Here is a 16,716-nt window from a genome sequence, read left to right as displayed (position 1 = left end):
TATAGCCATGTTATTACCTCCCTGTATATAACCATGTTATTACCTGGTATCTCCTGTATATAGCCATGTTATTACCTGGTACCTCCTGTATATAGCCATGTTATTACCTCCCTGTATATAACCATGTTATTACCTCCCTGTATATAGCCATGTTATTACCTGGTACTCCCTGTATATAGCCATGTTATTACCTCCCTGTATATAGCCATGTTATTACCTCCCTGTATATAGCCATGTTATTACCTCCCTGTATATAACCATGTTATTACCTGGTATCTCCTGTATATAGCCATGTTATTACCTGGTACCTCCTGTATATAGCCATGTTATTACCTCCCTGTATATAGCCATGTTATTACCTCCCTGTATATAGCCATGTTATTACCTCCTGTATATAGCCATGTTATTACCCTCCCTGTATATAGCCATGTTATTACCTAGCCATGTTATTACCTCCCTGTATATAGCCATGTTATTACCTCCCTGTATATAGCCATGTTATTACCTCCTGTATATAGCCATGTTATTACCTCCCTGTATATAGCCATGTTATATTACTCCCTGTATATAGCCATGTTATTACCTCCCTGTATATAGCCATGTTATTACCTCCCTGTATATAGCCATGTTATTACCTCCCTCCTGTATATAGCCATGTTATTACCCTAGCCTGTATATAGCCATGTTATTACCTCCCTGTATATAGCCATGTTATTACCTCCCTGTATATAGCCATGTTATTACCTCCCTGTATATAGCCATGTTATTACCTCCCTGTATATAGCCATGTTATTACCTCCCTGTATATAGCCATGTTATTACCTCCCTGTATATAACCATGTTATTACCTCCCTGTATATAGCCATGTTATTACCTCCTGTATATAGCCATGTTATTACCTCCTGTATATAGCCATGTTATTACCTCCTGTATATTACCTGGTACTCCCTGTATATAGCCATGTTATTACCTGGTACTCCTGTATATAGCCATGTCATTACCTCCCTGTATATAGCCATGTTATTACCTCCCTGTATATAGCCATGTTATTACCTCCCTGTATATAGCCATGTTATTACCTCCCTGTATATAGCCATGTTATTACCTCCCTGTATATAACCATGTTATTACCTCCCTGTATATAGCCATGTTATTACCTCCCTGTATATAGCCATGTTATTACCTCCCTGTATATAGACATGTTATTACCTCCCTGTATATAGCCATGTTATTACCTGGTACTTCCTGTATATAACCATGTTATTTTTACCTGTTATTGTAATTCACTGTATTTATTCCTCGTGTCCCTATATTTATCTTTAACTCTGCATTGTGTGAAAAGGACCCGGAAGCACCTGTTGTTTATCAAGCATGTGACAAATCACATTTTTGGGAGGGGATTTGATCAACACCTGGATCTCTCAGATTCAAAGTTGTCTGGAGTATTCCAGGTTCCTTACTTTTCAGCTGTAGCCGCCAACGAGTCATTAGCTAGGACGTGGATTCAGGAAGGCCACCCCCCACCTCTCTGATTCAGAGGGGTTAAATGCAGAAGACACATTTCAGTTGAATGCATTCAGTTGTGCAACTGACTAGGTATCCCCCTTTCCCAATTAAGAGCATCAACATGTAGCCAAACTGCACTACATCTCCAACCACACAGGTTTGCCCTCAGCCATCTCTATAGAGGTGATGCCCAGGGTTAGAGGTTAGACTCACCCTCATGGGATGTATATAAGCGTAGGGAGGTTTGCCCTCAGCCATCTCTATAGAGGTGATGCCCAGGGTTAGAGGATAGACTCACCCTCATGGGATGTATATAAGCGTAGGGAGGTTTGCCCTCAGCCATCTCTATAGAGGTGATGCCCAGGGTTAGAGGATAGACTCACCCTCATGGGATGTATATAAGCGTAGGGAGGTTTGCCCTCAGCCATCTCTATAGAGGTGATGACCAGGGTTAGACTCACCCTCATGGGATGTATATCAGCGTAGGGAGGTTTGCCCTCAGCCATCTCTATAGAGGTGATGCCCAGGGTTAGACTCACCCTCATGGGATGTATATCAGCGTAGGGAGGTTTGCCCTCAGCCATCTCTATAGAGGTGATGCCCAGGGACCAGATGTCTGCCACACAGTTATATCCGATCTCCTGGATGACCTCTGGAGCCATCCAGAACGGAGTCCCGATCACTGTGTTCCGCTTTGCCATCGTGTCCTAGACAGGGACAGAATAATAGGAGCATTAGTCTCATCTATATATAAACTTCTGTGATACACTGCTACAATCACTACAAGGATAATAAGAACGCCTGATCAAACTGACATCGTTAGACAGTCAGAATTCACTTCAGGGAGACAGAGAGAGTTGAAGACAGGTAGACACAGACAGGTAGACACAGACAGGTAGACACAGACAGGTAGACACAGACAGGTAGACACAGACAGGTAGACACAGACAGGTAGACACAGACAGGTAGACACAGACAGGTAGACACAGACAGGTAGACACAGACAGGTAGACACAGACAGGTAGACACAGACAGGTAGACACAGACAGGTAGACACAGACACAGACAGGTAGACACAGACAGGTAGACACAGACAGGTAGACACAGACAGGTAGACACAGACAGGTAGACACAGACAGGTAGACACAGACAGGTAGACACAGACAGGTAGACACAGACAGGTAGACACAGACAGGTAGACAGACCGTGAGTTGTCCCGCTACTCCAAAGTCAGCCAGTTTGGCATGGCCCTCTGTGTTGAGGAGAATGTTGCCTGCCTTGATGTCTCTGTGGATCTTCCTCATGAAATGCAGATACTCCAGACCTTTCAATGTGGACTTGAGGATGGTGGCTATCTCATCCTCTGTGAGCTTTACAAGAGGAGATGGTATAATTGATTCATTCTGATAATTCAGTAGTCTATGAATACACATTAAAATCAAGACCAATGAATGTTGAAAGGTTACCGAAGCACCAAAGGTCATCTTCATTGTCATACGTCGTAAATATACTGACCGTCTTATTGCGTAGTCTGATGATGTCTGAAACAGACCCGGCTCCACAGTACTCCATCACTATCCACAGGTCTGTGTTCTTAAAGTAGCTGCCATAGTACTTCACCACATAGGGACTGGACAGGAGGAGAGACAGAACAAACATTTTGCTAACCAAACAGAGTGTGGTACTGGTGTAGTATATAGATAGACATGTGAATATGGAGGAGACTGTTCTCCTCTCACTAGCCTCTGGAGCCATGCTAGCTCTGCCTGATGAACGTCTGGGCCAGAGACTCTTTCCTCTCTTACATACAGAATACCTGTCACACTGCTGCATGATGGATATCTCCTTGATGATCTCCTGGAGGTCTGACTCAACAGGCACCTGTTTGATAGCCACCACCTGGCCTGACTCCTTATGGATGGCTTTAAACACACTGCCATAGGACCTGGAGGAGATGAATCAAGACAGTGGAAATGATGCAGAAAGTACCAAAGACCAGGATCCTGTATAACATATTAGAGGTTCCATCAGCCATTTCATAAATCTAGTCATTATCATAATGTCAATGTACACAAACATCTCTATTCATTAGAAATGTTATTCAGGTTATAATGATGGAAAAAAAAATGTATGATGAATTAATATTCTCACCCTTCACCAAGTTTTTCCAGAACATCAAAGACCTCCTCTGGTTGTTTTGTTAGACTGTCTTCACTCAGTTTCTTCAGCTTGCTGTGGAGGAAGAGAATCAACCACAGAAATAAATAGAACAGGAATCCCCATTCAAGTCAATGATGGAATAATGGTTGGGCTGCCAGACATTTTGCGTGTACCCATGGCAGGAAGTAAAAGCAGGAAGTGTACCCTTCAATCTGTGCTGTGATTTGTTGAGTCAACTCAACTTACATTAGACAAAAAAAAATACATTCCATCACATGAGCTACATCAGCTGACATTTGAATGAACATTCTACATTACCATGGAAATCCAGCATCAGTTGATAGGCCAATTCAAATGACCATGGAAATGGCATCACAATAACAGGCAGTCATTGCGAGTGTAGCCTTGAGTTTACCAGTGAACTTCCCGGGGTTCAAGCAAAGATGTTTATATCTAACCCAAGACAGACCACAGCTTGTTGTTACCAATCGGAGCAAATTAATCATAGTAGGCAGAACAAGAAAGGGGATGTTAACGTATATATATATATATATAAACACCTACTCTGTGATGTGTGAGTGTGCAATAACTAAATTCACTCTTGCACTACTAAACAACACACTTTTTTGAAAGTTTGGCAAAGGTTAAAGAATACATGTTTTTTTTGTTTTTTTACTTTTAAAAAACTTAGTCCACTCTGTTTTTCGAAAACATAAAACTATATTGGTCAACTCTTTCCTCAATGAGAAAATTTGTAGTATGTTGTCCAAACTCCATGTCCTACCACGGCCGGACATTGGGCTTCCACTCACCACCATTATTTGCTAGTGAGTGGAAACGTCAACCGGATGCTTCATACTTATACATCCGGTAAAAATATCTGTCATTGTTCTTTCTGTGGCTAGAGGTTCCAAGTCTGTTCTATTCATTCTATTTCTATGGCATCAACAACACGACAAGAATTGTGGAACTGCGTCCGCAGGGAGTTTTATATAACTTATGCTGAAGTAACTAGCTATCTTTTTAGGCAAAAAAAAGTTAACATTACAAGAACACACAAATCAGCTAATATTAAAACAGATGCTGTCAAGCTAAACAACTAGCTAACGGTAGCTTCCTAGCATTGAGTTAAATTAAGGTAATTTAAAACATCTACTGTTAGCTAGCTAGATAACTAACGGTACAAGTCAAAGTGGTGAATCTAACGTTATCTTATAAGGAATTACAAATATTGTTTACAAACTTGCTAACGTGGCTAGCCGGTTACCTACAGCCACAGATTGAAAAATATTTGCTATAACGTTAAATGTCGAGGCTAATTTAGCGAGCTAACTAACATACATAACTTGTACTTTTCCAAGCGAATCAAACGTACACATACCTTTTGGGCGCTGTCGGCTCCATGGTGTACAACTAAAGACAATCTCCTTTGAATTTACAAACGCTGAAATATAACCAAATCAAAATAATATTTTCATTCTTTGCTGTCGTTGTTTCAGGCAGCTGTGCGGTGTGTCATGGCACTCACCTTCTTCTTCGAAGAGATTTAAAGGCGGTTGGCATCCGGTAAATGTTGCATTACCGCCCCCTGGTACTCTGGAGTACAACTCCCTTACACTTTTTAAACATTTTTATAATCATAAATCAACAAAAAATAAAAAACAAAATACCCTACAATTTAACACTACACTCACAAAATAATAATAAATACCCTACCCCACAATTTAAATCTATTTAGTCCTACTTCAGGCCAACAGCCTGAAAGGATGGGACCCCATCACTAAACACACCCTGTAGCGAATACGCTGATTCGGTGTGCGAGTTCATTAGAACGTGCGTTGAAGATGTCGTTCCCATAGCATCGATTAAAACATTCCCAAACCAGAAACCGTGGATTGATGGCAGCATTCGCGTGAAACTGAAAGGTCTCGACCCCGCCCTGTGCAACTGGGTACTGGACTTCCTGATGGGCCGCCCCCAGGTGGTGAGGGTAGGCAACAACATCTCCACCCCGCTGATCCTCAACACTGAGGCCCCACAAGGGTGCGTTCTGAGCCCTCTCCTGTACTCCCTGTTCACCCACGACTGCGTGGCCACGCACGCCTCCAACTCAATCATCAAGTTTGCGCAAAGACACAACAGTGGTAGGCTTGCTTACCAACAACGACGAGACGGCCTACAGGGAGGAGGTGAGGGCCCTCGGAGTGTGGTGTCAGGAAAATAACCTCACACTCAACGTCAACAAAACTAAGGAGATGATTGTGGACTTCAGGAAACAGCAGAGGGAACACCCCCCTATCCACATCGATGGAACAGTAGTGGAGAGGGTAGTAAGTTTTAAGTTCCTCGGCATACACATCACAGACAAACTGAATTGGTCCACCCACACAGACAGCATCGTGAAGAAGGTGCAGCAGCGCCTCTTCAACCTCAGGAGGCTGAAGAAATTTGGCTTGTCACCAAAAGCACTCACAAACTTCTACAGATGCACAATCGGGAGCATCCTGGCGGGCTATATCACCGCCTGGTACGGCAACTGCTCCGCCCACAACCGTAAGGCTCTCCAGAGGGTAGTGAGGTCTGCACAACGCATCACCGGGGGCAAACTACCTGCCCTCCAGGACACCGACACCACCCGATGTTACAGGAAGGCCATAAAGAGCATCAAGGACAACAACCACCCGAACCACTGCCTGTTCACCCCGCTATCATCCAGAAGGCGAGGTCAGTACAGGTGCATCAAAGCTGGGACCGAGAGACTGAAAAACAGCTTCTATCTCAAGGCCATCAGACTGTTAAACAGCCACCACTAACATTGAGTGGCTGCTGCCAACACACTGAGTCAACTCCAGCCACTTTAATAATGGGAATTGATGGGAAATGTAAAATATATAACTAGCCACTTTAAACAATGCTACCTAATATAATGTTTACATACCCTACATTATTCATCTCATATGTATACGTATATACTGTACTCTATATCATCTACTGCATCTTCTGTAGCTCAGTTGGTAGAGCATGGCGCTTGTAACACCAGGGTAGTGGGTTCGATTCCCGGGACCACCCATACGTAGAATGTATGCACACATGACTGTAAGTCGCTTTGGATAAAAGCGTCTGCTAAATGGCATATATTATTATTATTATATTATCTTTATGTAATACATGTATCACTAGCCACTTTAACTTTGTTTACATACTCATCTCATATGTATATACTGTACTCGATACCATCTACTGTATCTTGCCTATGCCGCTCTGTACCATCACTCATTCATATATCTTTATGTACATATTCTTTATCCCCGTACACTTGTGTGTATAAGGAAGTAGTTTTGGAATTGTTAGCTAGATTACTTGTTGGTTATTACTGCATTGTCGGAACTAGAAGCACAAGCATTTCGCTACACTCACATTAACATCTGCTAAACATGTGTATGTGACACCTTGGCGTGATCCTGGACAACACCCTGTCGTTCTCAACCAACATCAAGGCGGTGGCCCGTTCCTGTAGGTTCATGCTCTACAACATCCGCAGAGTACGACCCTGCCTCACACAGGAAGCGGCGCAGGTCCTAATCCAGGCACTTGTCATCTCCCGTCTGGATTACTGCAACTCGCTGTTGGCTGGGCTCCCTGCCTGTGCCATTAAACCCCTTCAAGTCATCCAGAACCCCGCTCCTCCATTCTCTCCACTGGCTTCCAGTTGAAGCTCGCATCCGCTACAAGACCATGGTGCTTGCCTACGGAGCTGTGAGGGGAACGGCACCTCAGTACCTCCAGGCTCTGATCAGGCCCTACACCCAAACAAGGGCACTGCGTTCATCCACCTCTGGCCTGCTCGCCTCCCTACCACTGAGGAAGTACAGCTCCCGCTCAGCCCAGTCAAAACTGTTCGCTGCTCTGGCCCCCCAATGGTGGAACAAACTCCCTCACGACGCCAGGACAGCGGAGTCAATCACCACCTTCCGGAGACACCTGAAACCCCACCTCTTTAAGGAATACCTAGGATAGGATAAGTAATCCCTCTCACCCCCCCCCCTTTAAGATTTAGATGCACTATTGTAAAGTGACTGTTCCACTGGATGTTATAAGGTGAATGCACCAATTTGTAAGTCGCTCTGGATAAGAGCGTCTGCTAAATGACTTAAATGTAATGTAAATGTAAATGACAAATACAATTTGATTTGATTTAGCTCTGCAAATCAACCATTCCAGTGTTTTACTTGCTATATTGTATTTACTTCGCCACCATGGCATTTTTTTGCCTTTACCTCCCTTATCTCAACTCACTTGCTCACATTGTATATAGACTTATTTTTCTACTGTATTATTGACTGTATGTTTGTTTTACTCCATGTGTAACTCTGTGTCGTTGTATCTGTCGAACTGCTTTGCTTTATCTTGGCCAGGTCGCAGTTGTAAATGAGAACTTGTTCTCAACTAGTCTACCTGGTTAAATAAAGGTGAAATAATTAAAAAATAAAAATAATAATAATAATTAATAAACCCCCACTGCCTTCCATTCTACTAGCTAACATGCAATCATTGGAAAATAAAATCGATGACCTTTGAGGAAGATTAAACTACCAATGGGACATTAAAAACCTTACTATCTTGTGGCTGAACGACGACATTATCAACATACAGTTGGCTGGTTATGTGCTGTATCGGCAGGACAGAACAGCAGCGTCTGGTAAGACAAGGCGGGCCGACTATATATTGTAAACAGCTGGTGCACTATATCTGAGGAAGTCTCAAGGTTTTGCACGCCTAAGGTAGAGTATCTCATGATAAGTTGTAGACCACACTATCTACCTAAGAGAGTTTACATCTGTATTTTTCCTAGCTGTCTACATACCACCACAGACCGATGCTGGCACAAAGACCTCACTCAATGAGCTGTATTCCGCCATAACCAAACAGGAAAAAGCTCATTCAGAGGTGGCGCTCCTAGTGGCCGGGGACCTTAATGCAGGGAAACAAATCAGTTTTACCAAATTACTCAGCATGTTAAATGTGCAACCAGAGGGAAAAAAACTCTAGACCACCTTTTCTCCCACTCAGAGACACATACTGTACAAAGCTCTCCCTCCGCCTCCATTTGGCAAATCTGACCATAATTCTATCCTCCTGATTTCCTGTTTACAAGCAAATATTAAAGCAGGAAGAAACAGTGACTCGGTCAATAAAGAAGTGGTCAGATGAAGTAGATGCTAAGCTACAGGACTGTTTTGCTAGCACAGACTGGAATATGTTCTGGGATTCTTCCAATGGCATTGAGGAGTACACCACATCAGTCATTTGCTTCATCAATAAGCGCATCGATGACGTCGTCCCCACAGTGACCGTACGTACATACCCCAACCAGAAGCCATAGATAACAGGCAACATCCTCACTGAGCTAAAGGCAAGAGCTGCCACTTTCAAGGAGCAAGATTCTAACCCGGAAGCTTATAACAAATCCCATCAAACAGGAAAAGAAAAGATTCCTCAAAAGTTTCCACAGCTGCACCATCGAGAGCATCGTGACCGGTAGCGTTACTGCCTGGTATGGCAACTGCTCGGACTCCGACCGCAAGGCATTACAGAGGGTAGTGCATACGGCCCAGTACATCACCAGGACCAAGCTTCCTGCCATCCAGGACCTCTATACCAAGTGGTGTCAGAGGAAGGCCCTATGTTCTCTCTGCAACCACACGGCAAGCGGTACCGGAGCGCCAAGTCTACATCCGAGAGGCTTCTACAGCTTCTACCCCAAAGCCATAAGACTCCTGAACATCTAATCCAATGGCTACCCTGACTGTTTGCATTTCCCACCCCCTCTTTTATGCCACTGCTACTCTCTGTCATTATCTACGCATAGTCACTTTAATAACTCAACCTACATGTACATATTACCTCAATTACCTTGACTAACCTTTGCCCCTGCACATGACTCCGTTGTCCAATAATTCAAATAAAGCAGCAATAGCCAAGATTGATGGAAGGTTTGTGCTGTCTGGAATCCTTAGGACATCCCTACCCTAAACAAATGCTCTGTATGGTCAATCCGTCATCTGCAGTGGCCATACAGCATTTTCTGTGATTCGGCCTCTGCAGAAGTCAGGGCATTCATACTTCTTGAGCTTTGCGGAGTGGAGCTGTTGTCAAGGAAGTGAGTTTGTGTCTATACAAGACCTCCCACCCCCACCTACCGTCAACCAATTATGTCAATGAGGAGCTATACGGAGCCCTCCTCATTGTTACAAATTTGGGAGGCGCACGGCGATGCGCTACGAAGCTCAATTTGGCCTCTGCAAGTCTACAGAGGCTCTGCAATGTCACGCTCTGACCTTAGAGATACTATTTTCTCTATGTTTGTTAGGTCAGGGTGTGACTCGGGTGGGAAGTCTATACTTTCTATTTCGTTGTTTTGGCCGGGTATGATTCTCAATCAGGGACAGCCGTTTATCGTTGTCTCTGATTGGGAATCATACTTAGGCAGTCCTTTTTCCCCTCTTTCATTTGTGGGATCTTATTTTTGCATTGGTTGTTATTTTTCCCTGCAGAACGTCACGTTCGTATGTGTTTTGTTGTTGTCGGTGTTCATTAATAAATAAATAGAGTTAACGCTGGGTTTTGGTCTACTTCTTCCCATGACGATTGTGATAGTCACACCCTGTGTCAGCAAATTATATATATTTTTAAATGCAACGGGGCTGGCCTACACTCCAATGGGTGGCAATACATTTTTAGGAACAGTGGTTTAACTGCATCGTTCAGGGGCAGAACGACATGTTTACTTTGTCAGCTCTGGGGATTCGATAACACTAACCTTTAGGTTACTGTCCCAATTCTCTAACCACTAGGCTACCTGCCGCCCCGTTATAATGCACCAAAACTTTGGTTAAACCCTAACCTAAGAAGAATAATCACGTCCTTGATCAAGCAAAAGGGTTCGATCTTTTGGTGTCTAGGGCTCTATTTGACCTTCTCAGAGGAACAGGAATAATTAAATGTCGGTCGGTCGTGACTGGCCTAACACTTCAGTCCAGTAGGTGGCGATGTTAAAGGCCGGTCCGCCAACCCAAACCCAGAGAAGAAGAGTCACGTTGTTTCGACGCACGCTGGCATGAGAGAAACAAATACACATCCTTACCTTTTTTAAATTTTTAAAAATTTAAACCGGTGGGTTATCTATTTCATACTGAATTGGGTTATAACATGCTATAATATTTCCCAGGGTAGTTGTTCTGTTTGCTGCTCTTAGCTAACTTTAGCTAGGTAGCTTACGCTAGCCAGGAAACCATTCACATGTAGTTAGCAGCTAGCTACGGCTAAATCACAGATGACAGGAGTTAGATATCGTAATATTTGGCCAAATTGCTGAGATAATTATGCTTTTGGGTCACTTAGCAAACCAGTTATGTTAGATAGTCATAACATCATTTATAAGCCATGCAGTTTCGGGTGTTGCACATAAATTGGTTACACTGTCTCAAACGGTACTGAAAATGTTATCTGATTTTCTCCAGATTCAAGCATGGACACTCAAAAAGACGTGCAACCCCCCAAGCAACAGCCTATGATCTACATATGTGGGGGTAATGTCTTCTGTTCGGAAGCTGTAATATTGTACATGGCACAGTGTGTTTGAGGTGCTATTTTACCTTTGTTTCTAAAATACATGCTTTGTCTTTGTACTGCAGCTAAAACTGTTAGTGACTTTTCATAACATGCCCTTCAGTACCCTTGTTTTGTTCACCCATATCTACATATGTAGTTACATGATTGATGTACAACTGCAGCGCCTGCCTTACATGCTGACTAGACTGGGCACGTGTGTGCTTCCTTAGCGCCATCACAAACATGTTGATTGTGTCTATCCAAACCACATGCGACCAGGACGTGCAGGTTGAAATATAAAAACAATCTCTTAACCAACTATTTTAATTTGGGGACAGGTCGATACACAAATATTCATGGCCATTTAGCTAGCTTGCTGTTGCTAGGTCATTTGTCCTGGGAAATAAACATTGGGTTGTTATTTTACCTGAAATGCACAAGGTCCTCTACTCTGACAATTAATCCACAGATAAAAGGGTAAATGGAGTTTGTTTCTAGCATTCTGTCCTCCAGGCTTCTAATGATTTTTTTGTTGTTGACTTTATGGCGGTTGGCACCCAACTGTAAGGTGCATTACTACCAACTGGACTGTAGTGTGGACCTCATTTCAGCTTCCAATCACCCACGTAGGTTTATGCTCCTAAAAACCAATGAGGAGATGTGAGAGGCGGGACTTGCAGCACATCAAGCCTAAAAAAATAAAGAAAACTTCTATTTTATCACCTGGCTACTCAAACGCTCGTCAATGCGCGCAAGCAGTTTGGATGAAGTGATTGAATAACATGTATGAGTAAATTTATTTTGCAACGCTCGCGCACGTAACGCAAGTGGTGTGGTCAGCATGTTACAGAATGTTTGATGATACTGCAGCTCCTGCCTTACAGAATGATTACCAGTATGTCTGTGATGTAGTAGCTGCTGAAATGTTTTTCTCCTAACAGAATGCCACACTGAAAATGAAATTAAGGCCCGTGATCCAATCAGATGCAGAGAGTGTGGATACAGAATCATGTACAAGAAGAGAACAAAGAGATGTATCCTTTGAAATATATTAAGGTTTTAAATAGGTGCTGAAACCTCTAGGAATGAATCCAGGGTTTTATGGATCAAAGGGTTTGGCAACGGTCGCGCGGCTGAATTTTAGAGAATTTGAAGCCCCTTATCTTTTGTTTTGTTGCATTTTTTAAAGCCAATTTCTTGCCATTCAAATTTCAATGGAGCCGATATACATTTTTGCCGTTGTAAAGTTAAATTCCTGCTATTCTACACATTTTGCAAAGAAGCTGATAGAAAATATTGCAATTCTATGCCGTTTGCCATGGCTGTGCTTTTGCTCAAACTTATCAAAATCAATACTTTTAAATTAATTAACAATTCTCCTGACTGTCTAGATTTGATTGATTTGTTAGTTCTCAAAGATTATATTACAAAAAATATATAGGCCCCCCCACCCTCATACAATCCTGCAGGTGGAGGTTCTGGGCTGGCGTGGTTACACATGGTCTGCTTTTGTGAGGCCGGTTGGACGTACTGCCAAATTCTCTAAAACGATGTTGGAGTAGAGAATAGAACATTACATTCTCTGACAAAAGCTCTGGTTGACATTCCTGCAGTTAGCATGCCAATTGCACACTCAAAGCTAGAGACATCTGTGGCAGTGTGGTGTGACAAAACGGTGCATTTTAAAGTGGTCTTTCATTGTCACTATCACAAGGTGCACCTGTGTAATGATCATTCTGCTTAATCAGCTTCTTGATATGCCACACCTGTCAGGTGGATGGATTATCTTGGCAAAGGAGAAATGCTCACTACCAGAGATGTAAACACATTTTTGCACAAAATTAGAGAGAAATTAGCTTTTTGTGAATCTAAAAAAATGTCTGGGAATTTTCTTCAGTTTATGATACATGGGACCAACACTTTACATGTTTATATTTTTGTGTATAAATACTTTTCTTACAGTTTGGACTTGGGCGGCCGAAGAAACGCTTAGGCGGCCCGGCCCGCCCAATGGTTTCTTTGGCAAACAAATCCCTGGAATCATTAGTGTACATTATAGAAAAATGCCCTGAAATTGACTAGCGTCCTGTCTAGGGGCTCAAGCAACATAAACAGGATGTAGGCTCCTGCTCCTGTGAGCCGTTCCGATTCGCACACAAGCCAAAACTACATTCCTTGACTCTGACTCCAGTGGTTGTGTTTGACGCTCGGTGAAGTTGACGACGACAACATTGACTAGGCACATTTTTATTCTGTTCGTTTTTAGGGTGTCCCAGTGTAAATAAATTTGATTTACAAGTCACCAACTCTTTATTCTTTCTAAGAAATTCCACCTTTGACAGGCTTGAGAAGCTGTGGGATGAGAGGGCCAAGCCTATGGGTTCGTAGCTTCAACCCCGCTGCACACACACACACACCAACTGATTAATGGACTGCTGAATACATATTTTTCTCTTGCTTCGTTTGCTCTTTTCAGTATTATGTCTACCTCTGATCAGCTACCCAGGAAAGGGCTGAAAACAGCCCATATTAATATAGGCAGCCTTAGAAATAAGGTTAATCAAATCAATAACTTGCTAACATCAGATAACATTCATATATTAGTCATTTCTGAGACTCACTTAGATAATTCATTTGATGATACAGCAGTAGCAATACAAGGATATAACATTCATAGAAGAGACAATTGCATTTAAGGGAGAGGTGTTGCTATATTCAGAGCCATATCCCTGTAATGCTTAGAGAATATCTTATGTCGTGTTATTGAAGTATTGTGGTTGCAGGTTCCCTTGGCACATCTAAAGCCCTTTCTTTTGGGATGTTGCTATCGCGCAAACAGTCAGTTTCGAAATAATGCTTGATAGTGTATGTGATGTAAACAGAGAGGTCTACTTTCTTGGGGACCTGAATATTGACTGGTTTTCCAGTTATTGATAAACATGCATCTCAAGGACATTTAGAGTCTTGTCCCGAAGCCATTCCTGCATTGTCTTGGCTATGTGCTTAGGGTTGGTGAACCTTGACCCCAGTCTGAGGTCTTGGAGTAAGGATCTCTCTGTACTTTGTTCTGTTCATCTTTCCCTTGATCCTGACTAGTCTCCCAGTCCCTGAAGCTGAAAAATACCACCATGCTAGGGATGGTGCCATGTTTCATCCAGAATTGATGTTTGGCAAAAGAGTTCAATCTTGGTTTCATCAGACCAGAAAATCTTGTTTCTCAAGGTCAGAATAATTCAGGTGCCTTTTAGTGAAGAGTGAATTCTCTCTGGCCACTCTACCATAGAGACCTGGTTGGTGGAGTGCTGCAGAGATGGTTGTCCTTCTGGAAGGTTCTCCTATCTCCACAAAGGAACTCTGGAGCTCTGTCAGAGTAACCATCTGATTCTTGGTCACCTCCCTGACCAAGGTCCTTCTCCCTCGATCTCTAGCTCTAGGAAGAGATGTCTCGGAGCTCTACGGACAATTCCTTCGACCTCATGGCTTGGTTTTTACGCTGAAGTCTGCCTTTCCAAATCATGTCCAATCAATTGAATTTACCACAGGTGGACTCCAATCAAGTTGTAGAAACATCAAGGATGATCAATGGAAAAAGGATGCACTGGGGCTCAATTTCTAGTCCCATAGCAAAGGGTCTAAATACTTGTGTAAATGAGGTATTTCTGTGTTATTTTTAATACATTTGCAAAAATGTCTTATCCTGTTTTCACTTTGTCATTATGGGGTATTGTGTGTAGATTGAAGGAAAAGTATTTAATCATTTTTAGAATAAGGCTGTAATGTAACAATGTGGAAAGTGAAGGGGTCTGAATACCTTCCAAATGCACTGTATGTCATAACTTTAATATGAACCAAGAGGAAAGTGTTTGTCCTCAGGCCTGGAATGAAAGCCAAAGTAATTCTGCTACCCAAGAATGGTAAAGCAGCCTTTACTGGTTCTAACAGATGACCTATCAGCTCTTTGCAAACTTTTTGACCAAATACAACACACTTTCAGCAGGCTTATAAAAAAGGGCACTCCATGTGTACTGCACTGACACTGACTGGTTGACAGAAATGGATAAAAATATATTCTAGGCACTGTTAGATTTCAGTGCAGCCTTTATTATTGACCATAACCTGTTGTCAGAGGTATATATCTAATAGAACTGAGGGTTTGTGTTACTGGAAGCTTCTCTGTCAAACATGAAGGGTGTGGTGTACCACAAGGCAGCTCTCTGGGCCCTCTACTCTTTTCTATTTTTACCAATGACCTGCCACTGGCATTAAACAAAGTAGGTGTGTCCATGTATGCTGATAATTCAACCTTATACCATTCAGCAACCACAGCTAATGAAGTCATCCTTAGAGTTGCAGTCTGTTTTGGAATGGGTGGCCAGTAATAAACTGTTCTTGGAACGTTTCTAAAACTAAGAACATTGTATTTGGTACAAATCATTCCTTTAGTTCTAGATCTCAGCTGAATCTGGAAATTAATGGTGTTGCTGTTGAACAAGTTGAGGAGACCAAATTGGTGCTACCTTAGATTGTAAACTGTCATGGTCAAAACACACAGATTCAATGCTTATACAAATAGGGAGAGGTCTGTCTGTAATAAAGAGCCTCTGGTTTTTTAACACCACACTCCAAGAAACAAGTCCTGCAGACTAGTTTTATCTTGTGTAGGGCTGGGCGATATGGCCTTAATATTTTTTTCAAACGATATCGAAACTCAGCAAAGAAATTCACCCTCCGATCCAACATGTCCCAGACGTGCTCATTGGGATTGAGATCTGTGCTCTTCACTTGCCATTTCAGAAGACTGATATTCCTGTTTATACTGCAGGAAATCACGCACAGAACGAGCAGTATTGCTGGTGGCATTGTCATGCTGGAGGGACATGTCAGGATGAGCCTGCAGGAAGGGTACCGCATGAGGTGGGAGGATGTCTTCCCTGTAACGCACAGCGTTGAGATTTCCTGCAATGACAGCAAGCTCAGTCCGATGATGCTGTGACACCGCCCCAGACCATGACGGACCGTCCACCTCCAAATCGATCCCACTCCAGAGGACAGGCCACGGTGTAACGCTCATTCCTTCGACTACAATTTCAAAATGCCTGAAGGTACCACGTTCATCTGTACAAACAATAGTGCGCAAGTATAAACACCATGAGACCACGCAGCCATCATACTGCTCAGGAAGGAGACGCGTTCTGTCTTCTAGAGATTAATGTACTTTGGTGCGACAAGTGCAATTATATCCCAGAACAGCAGCAAAGGACCTTGAGAAGATGCTGAGGGAAACAGGTACAAAAGTATATATCCACAGTAAAACGAGTCCTATATTGACATAACCTGAAAGGCCGCTCAGCAAGGAAGAAGCCACTGCTCCAAAACTGCCATAATAAAGCCATACTAAGGTTTGCAACTGCACATGGGGACAAAGATCGTACTTTTTGG

General features: G+C 42.8%; 2 protein-coding genes across 6 annotated transcripts in view; one reads left to right on the top strand and one right to left on the bottom strand.

Moving 5' to 3' along the window:
- Positions 1-5,201, bottom strand: part of stk3 (serine/threonine kinase 3 (STE20 homolog, yeast)) — a 28,016-nt gene extending 22,815 nt beyond the window's left edge. For all 5 annotated transcript variants that reach the window (XR_006840269.1, XR_006840270.1, XR_006840268.1 and 2 more), the window contains exons 1-6: positions 5,048-5,201; positions 3,658-3,738; positions 3,323-3,451; positions 3,022-3,136; positions 2,712-2,876; positions 2,046-2,213 (exon numbers count right to left, since the gene is read on the bottom strand). Coding sequence is in view for 2 of the 5 variants with exons in the window: in XM_046361276.1 (XP_046217232.1) it covers positions 2,046-2,213; positions 2,712-2,876; positions 3,022-3,136; positions 3,323-3,451; positions 3,658-3,738; positions 5,048-5,070 (681 nt within the window). In the remaining 3 variants the exon portion in view is untranslated. The remainder of the gene's footprint in view (positions 1-2,045; positions 2,214-2,711; positions 2,877-3,021; positions 3,137-3,322; positions 3,452-3,657; positions 3,739-5,047) is intronic.
- Positions 5,202-10,717: 5,516 nt separating this feature from the next.
- Positions 10,718-13,579, top strand: LOC124042633 (DNA-directed RNA polymerases I, II, and III subunit RPABC4). The gene is made up of 4 exons (XM_046360710.1): positions 10,718-10,839; positions 11,187-11,255; positions 12,219-12,311; positions 13,469-13,579. The coding sequence occupies exons 2-4, from the start codon at positions 11,195-11,197 to the stop codon at positions 13,489-13,491; spliced, it is 177 nt and encodes a 58-aa protein (XP_046216666.1). The 5' UTR covers positions 10,718-10,839; positions 11,187-11,194; the 3' UTR covers positions 13,492-13,579.
- The last annotated feature ends 3,137 nt before the right edge of the window (positions 13,580-16,716 follow it).

This window comes from Oncorhynchus gorbuscha, linkage group LG09 (genome assembly GCF_021184085.1).
Source record: "Oncorhynchus gorbuscha isolate QuinsamMale2020 ecotype Even-year linkage group LG09, OgorEven_v1.0, whole genome shotgun sequence".
Lineage (NCBI taxonomy): Eukaryota > Metazoa > Chordata > Actinopteri > Salmoniformes > Salmonidae > Oncorhynchus > Oncorhynchus gorbuscha.
This window is presented reverse-complemented; position numbering and strand designations above follow the sequence as displayed.